General features: G+C 58.1%; 1 gene segment (V, D, J or C); it reads left to right on the forward strand.

Moving 5' to 3' along the window:
• Nucleotides 1–5,629: 5,629 nt before the first annotated feature.
• On the forward strand, nt 5,630–6,309 carry LOC120380823. The segment is given in 2 exon segments: nt 5,630–5,749; nt 5,843–6,309. Coding segments are annotated over 2 exon segments (513 nt in total).
• Nucleotides 6,310–7,201: the final 892 nt, after the last annotated feature.

The raw sequence follows: 7,201 nt of genomic DNA on the forward strand, positions 1-7,201 counted from the left end.
CAAATCTTTCAGCTAATCCGTTGGTGGATGGATGAAATGGTGCTGATGTGATGTGGTGTAACCCGTTTGCCTTCATAAAATTTTGAAACTCCTGAGAGACAAACTGCGGTCCGTTGTCGCTCACAAGTTGTTCTGGCAGACCAAAATGACTAAAGAGTCCTTGTAGTTTTTGGATAGTACTCTCTGCAGTAGTGGACTGCATTATAGAGACTTCCGGGTTCACTTTCAGCAGCTATTACATGCACTGGGTCATCCAACAGGCCCCCGGGAAGGGGCTGGAGTGGGTGGCTCAGATTAGACCCGATGCATCCAAGCAGTGGTACTCCCCGGCTGTCGAAGGCCGATTCACCATCTGCAGGGACAATTCCAACAACCTGCTGTATCTGCAAATGACCGGCCTGAAGCCCGAGGACACCGCCCGGTATCACTGTGCGAGACACACAGGCCTGGTCTACACTAGGCGTTTAAATCGGTTTTAGGAGCGTAAAACCGATTTAACGCCACAACCGTCCACACTAGGAGGCACCTTATATCGATTTTAATGGCTCTTTAAATCGGTTTCTGTACTCCTGCCCGACGAGAGGAGTAGCGCTAATATCGGTATTAACATATCGGAATAGGGTTAGTGTGGCCGCAATCGACGGTATTGGCCTCCGGGCGGTATCCCACAGTGCACCACTGACCGCTCTGGACAGCATTCTCAACTCGGATGCATTGGCCAGGTAGACAGGAAAAGCCCCGCGAACTTTTGAATATTTCCTGTTTGCCCAGCGTGGAGCTCTGATCAGCACGGGTGGTGATGCAGTTAAAAATCAAAATAAAGAAAGAGCTCCCGCATGGATGATGCGGACGTGATCGCTGTAAGGGCAGGCAAATCTGTTCTATCAGCGCTCCGGTACAGAAGACGACATTCAAAATCATTTTTTAAATATCTCCAGACAGATGCCATAGCAGGGACTCAGCGCACTGCTGCGTGACAAGCGTAACGGAAAGCCAAAGAATCAAATGGACGCTCATGGACTGGAGGACTCAAGCTATCCCACAGTTCCTGCAGTCTCTGAAAAGCATTTGCATTCTTGGCTGAGCTCCAAATGCTTCTAGGGTCAAAAACAGTGTCCGCGGTGGGTCAGGGCATAGCTCGGCAATTTACGCACCCCCCCACCCCCAGAAGTGAAAGGGAAAACAATCCTCTCTTGACTCTTTTACATGTCACCCTATCTTTACTGAATGCTGCAGATAGACGCGATGGTGCAGCACTCAACACCAACATCCTTACTCCCCCCACGCTATGGCTGGCTGATGGTACAAAATGACTGGTACCCGTCCTCGTCATCAGCCTATTGGCAAAAGGGGCAGTGCAAAAGGACTGGTAACCATGATGACCAGCATCTGTTAGGTCAATCAAGGGCACCTGGTCCTAATTTTTCATGGTAGATGGTGCAATATGGCTGATAACCATCATCATCATAGCAACAGGGGGCTGAGCTCCATCAGCCCCCACCCTTCATGTGTAAAGAAAAGATTCAAGTGCCCCTGAACTAGCAGAGGGATGCTGGGATCCTCTCCTACACACTCCTTACTGTCCTGTCTGGACTATCATAGCAGCTGGAGGCTGCCTTCCACTCATATCTCACTAACAAATCACTGTGTCTTATTCCTGCATTCTTTATTACTTCATCACACAAGTGGGGGGACAATGCTACGGTAGCCCAGGAAGGCTGAGGGAAGAACGGAATCAACAGGTGGGGTTGTTGCAGGAGCACCCCCTGTGAATAGCATACAGCTCATAATTTCTGCAGGATCTGACACAGAGCAGCTGTGCTCTTTGGTTCTATGATACAGTGGTTCTCTAGTACACTTGCCCATATTCTAGGCAGGACTGATTCTATTTTTAGATACCAAAAAGGAGGAATTGATTCAGGGAGTCATTCCCAATGTTGGCTTTTGCGCCCCTGGCTAAGAGTAGCCAGGGGCACTTATGACAGCAGCAAATGGAACAGTGCAAAAGGACTGGTAGCCACAATCATCTTATTACCAATTTATGGTATGGTAGATGGTGCAATATGGCTGATAACCATCCCTGCTATCATGCAAAAGCAAAAGCATGCTGCTGTGTAGCGCTGCTGAATCGCCTCTGTGAGCGGCATCTAGTACACATACGGTGACAGTCACAAAAGGCTAAACAGGCTCCATGATTGCCATGCTATGTCATCTTCCAGGGCAATCCAGGGAAAAAAGGCATGAAATGCTTGTCTGCCGTTGCTTTCCCAGCGGAAGGAGTGACTGACGACATTTACCCAGAACCACCCGCGACAATGAATTTCTCAACCCGGAAATTCAAAGGGGCGGGGGAGGGGAGGCGGGGGAGGCTGCGGGAACTATGGGATAGCTATGGAGTAGCTACCCACAGTGCAATGCTCCAGAAATCGACGCTAGCCTCGGACCGTGGATGCACACCACCGATTTAATGTGTTTAGTGTGGCCGCGCACACTCGATTTTATAAAATCTGTTTTACAAAACCGGTTTATGCAAATTCGGAATAGTCCCGTAGTGTAGACGTACCCACAGTGACACTAACACTGTCGATGCTCGTATTAAAACCAGAGCTGCGGAACTTCCCGTGGCTGCCGCATGGGGGCAGCAACGACACAAGCAAAAATCTCCTACCTGGGGCGCAGGGCCGGCTCTAGACACCAGCCCTCCAAGCATGTGCTTGGGGCAGCAATTTCTAAGGGGCACCTCTCCGCCCCCCATTTTTATTTTTTTGCTTGGGATGGCATTGCCGGGAGCCGGTCCTGGTGCAGCCTCTCGCCAGAGCCGGGATCCGCGCCCCCTGCCCAGCCCAGCGGCGCCCTGCACAGCCCACTCTGGAAGGGAAACCCTGCGCCGCCCTGGGGAGACTCGGAGAGGCAGCGGCAGTAGGACCCCTCCTCCCTCCCTCCCAGGCTCCTCACACATTCCAGGAGCCCCTTTCACCACCGCTCCCAGAGTGTGTGAGGAGCTGGGGAGGGAGGGAGGGTCCCCTGGAGCCGAGCCCGGGCAGCGGCGGCAGCGAGAAGGGCTCCCAGAGTCAGGGCTGCCCAGGGGGGAGCAAGTGGGGCAATTTTCCCCAGACCCCGGGCCCCACAGGGACCCCCAGGAGTATGTCAGAGGCTCCCCCACCTCCGTCTTCTCCCATCCCCCGGTGTCTCAGCTGATAAGGGGACGGGGCTGCGAGCTGCAGCCAAGCGCTGGGAACTCAGGCCTCAGTTGGAGACACCAAGCGGCTGCAGGGGGTAAGCGGCATGATAAGGGGCTGGGGTGGCACCCCCCTGACCCCAGCCCCCCAAGCCCTGACCCTCAGCTCCGAGCCCAGCCCCTGTGAGCCAGACACCACCCGACCCCATCTCCCCACAGTCCTGAGCCCAGCCCCTCTGTGAACCGGGCACCCCCCAACCCAGAGCCCAGCTCCCCACCCAGCCCTGGCCAACAGCACCACCACCCCCAGGCAATGGCAGCCCATTGGCACCAACCATCACCATCACCCAGCAACAGCCCATTGTGTAATTGCAAATGTAGACAGACCAGTAAAGCAGTTCATGTATTTCGTGTATTTTCAAATTATTACAAATTAATTGTTGAATGTATTTCACTGGTTATTTCTAACATTTCCAAATACATGTTACTATTGTATTGCCATTTTTTTTATGGAAGGGGCCCCCGAAATTGCTTTGCCCCAGGCCCCCTGAATCCTCTGGGTGGCCCTGCCCAGTGTGTGAGAGGAGCCGGGGAAGGAGGGAAACGGGGTCTCCTGGAGCCGAGCCCGGGCTGCGGTGGCGGCGAGAGGGGCTCCCGGAGTGTGTGAGGAGGTGAGCGGCTGGCTGGGCTCCTCGGTGCTGAGCAGGTAGCCCCCCAGCCGGAGATCCTCGCCTTCCCGTCTGCCGGGGCTGGGCCAGGGCACCGTGAGGGTGAACAGCAGCAGGTCCGGGGGGCTCTCCAGGTCCTCAGCCGCCAGCATGTCGGGGGTGAGGGTGGTGAGCACGAACTGATCCACCTCGGCCACCAGCAGCACGGCAAAGCCCAGGGAGGGGGTCGTGTTCTTCGCACCACCCCGTAGCCGCGCCGCCACCTGGAAGTACTCCTGCTCCACGCCACCCAGCAGCTCCATCCGCATGGGGACAGAGTCGCAGCTGGGCCAGGGCTCGGCTGCCGTGTGCTGGTAGCGGATCCCACATTTGGGGGGGAGCCCAGTGCTGGGCCAGCAGGGGGTGTGAGTGGGGGGGCACTGGTGGGCATGGAGGAGCTCAGGGCGGGGGGGTCAGCCAAAATTTGTTTTGATTGGGGCAGCAAAAAACCTAGAGCCGGCCCTGCTGCAGGGAGGGGGAGGGGGGACGGAGCAGGCTGTGAGAGGAGGAAGCAGAGGGGGAGCTTGGCTGCCCTACTGCAGCAGGAGCCTCAGTGCCAGGAGCACCAAGCTTCTGCCCCCCGCAGGAGAGAGCGGGGGGGGGGGGCACAGAAGAGTGGGCCTGGTCCGGGTCCCCCTGGAGTGTGGGCCCCGCTCCATGGCACCAGTGGCTCCATGGTAAATCCGCTATTGGGTGGCTGGATCCAGCCCATGGGCTGTAGTTTGCCCACCCCTGTCCTAGTGCCTGTTCTGTTCACTCCCTCTGGGGCACCTGGCACTGGCCACTGTCAGGAGACAGGACACTGGGCTAGATGGACCCTTGGTCTGACCCAGTCTGGCCCTTCTTATGTTCCCAGTTACAGTCTAGGCTCTGGTACAAACACAGACCATAAAACCACTCTCAGTCCCACCGAGTTTACAACCCGAATGTGAATGGGAAGTGGCGCGTGACTGGGAACAGGAATAGAAACACGAATATAAATATCAGCCACGCAGAATCATCTTCCTTCACTGTAGCCTGAATCCTCCCTCGACTCCCCCTGCAGAAAATCTCCCAGACACGCCGCTCCCGGCCCACTAATGTCAGGGAAGCTCCACTGCAAAACCTTAACTCTGCCCTCAGACTCCCCCCCCCATCAAGCTTCTCCCACCTGCACCCACAGGCGGGCCCCAGACCCGGCCCAAAGCACGAGCCAGGCTTGCTCCGATCACGTTCCTAGTGTCACGGATCATTTCAATGGAGCCGGTCACTGCCGGGAAGGGAAAGGGGCTTCCGTCCCCAATCCCCCCAGTGCCATGGGGAATCTTCCCTCTCCAGGGGGTGGCCCAGCCCAGTGGATCCCTGGGACACGACCCCTCCCCAGACTCTGACCCACCTGACGGGACATTGCATGGCGCTTGTGCGCCTGGAACGGGGCTCCAGAGCTGAGTCACTCCCAGTCCCCAACATCACCTCACAATAGCCAGGCCCTCAGTTCCCGGGTGAGGAAATACAGTCACTGGAGGAAGCTGTTCATTCCTCCCAGGGGTCCGAAAGTGTCAGCAGGACCCCAACACCCTGTGCCCAGCGCTGCACAGACGCACAGGACGGGACACTCTGTCTTCTGCACCCGGAGCTCTAGGGCGAGTGACTGAGATCACTGGCAGCAGGAGTGTGTGTCTCTTATAAAGTGGGGATATGCAAATGAGGGAGACAGTTTCCTGTTTAAATCTGTGCCTCCCTCTGCCCAGGCTGCACCCGGAGACACAATCCGCAACCCCTGGGTCTGTGCAGTGACCAGCCAGTCCCTGAGAACTTTTCCCTCCAGCACCAGGGAAAATGGGATTATTGCTCCTTGTGATTTTCGCTGTAGCCGCTTTGGAAGGTATTTTCCTCCTCTGAATAACGGGCAGAGTTAGAAGAATATTGTGTTACCGCTGTTTTCAAACCGATATTAATGGCCTGTCTTTATTCCCAGGTGTCCGGTCCCAGGCGCTGGTGGAGTCCGGAGGGGATGTGAAAAAGCCCGGAGACTCTCTCCGCCTCTCCTGCAAAGCCTCCGGGTTCACCTTCAGCAGCTACAATATGAACTGGGTCCGACAGGCTCCCGGGAAGGGGCTAGAATGGGTCGCATTTATTTACTATGATGGGTCGGGTCCAAGCTACGCTGATGCAGTGAAAGGCCGATTCACCATCTCCCGGGATAATCCCAAGAGTGAGCTGTATCTGCAAATGACCGGCCTGAAGCCCGAGGACAGCGCCCGCTATTACTGTGCGGGACACAGTGACACGAAACCGGTTTGTGATCATACAAAAACCCAGGCGGCGGAATCGCGCTTCTCCCGGCAGCCGCGCGGGGGCAGCAGTGACACACACACCGCTCCGGGCTGGGACAGGAGACCCTGCACCCGGGTGAATGTAACACAAACCTCCCGGCATCTTTAACCCTTCCGTTCCCGGGCAACGTGTCTCCCCTTCCTGCCCAGAGCCCCGCTGGGTGCAGAGATCCCCCGCTTCATCCGTGAACCCCAATCCTGAGCGAGTCCTGTTCTGAGTCTCCAGGGCCGCCCAGAGAATTCCGGCGGCCCAGGGTCTTCGGCGACGGGGGGCCCTTCCGTTCTGGGACCCGCCGCCAAAGTGCCCCGAAGACCCGCGGCGGGAGCCCCCCGCCGCCGAAGCGCAGCCCGGTCTTCGGGGCACTTCGGCGGCGGGAGGACCGGGCTGCGCTTCGGCGGCGGCGGCGGCGGGTCCCGCTTCTCCCCGCCCCTCTCCCTCCGCCCGGCCCTGGCCCCTCTCCCCCTCCCGCCCGGCCCCTCCCCTCCCGCCCGGCCCCGGCCCCGGCCCCTCTCCCCCTCCCTCCCGCCCGGCCCCGGCCCCGGCCCCGGCCCGGCTTCTCCCCCCCCCCTTACCGAGCGCGTCGCCCGCGGGGCCTGAGCTCCGTCCCGCTCAGACCCGCGTGGTGAGGGGGCGGGGCTGCAGGGTCGCCCAGAGGAGGGGGCAAAGGGGGCAATTTGCCCCGGGCCCCCAAGAGAAGAGCGGAGGCTCCCGCCTTCACCCCTCTCTTGGAGCCTCGGCGCATCAAGCGTGTACCATCAGAAACATGAACCGCTCCCGATTTGCTACTTTGGCTGCACTGAGCATGCGCAGCCGAACTGAGCATGCCCAGTAACCTCCGCTGTCGCCACTGCCCTCTCTCTGCCCTCACTTCTACTCACGATTTGCTGCCTGCTCTTTGGGGGCGTTTAAAATGCTCAAGGGGGCAAATCGCAGCGGGGGGGCTGCCAGGGTCTGAGCGGGGGACAGAAATTGACTGGCCGGGGGGGTCAAGCTGTTGTAG

This window comes from Mauremys reevesii, linkage group 13 (genome assembly GCF_016161935.1).
Source record: "Mauremys reevesii isolate NIE-2019 linkage group 13, ASM1616193v1, whole genome shotgun sequence".
NCBI lineage: Eukaryota > Metazoa > Chordata > Testudines > Geoemydidae > Mauremys > Mauremys reevesii.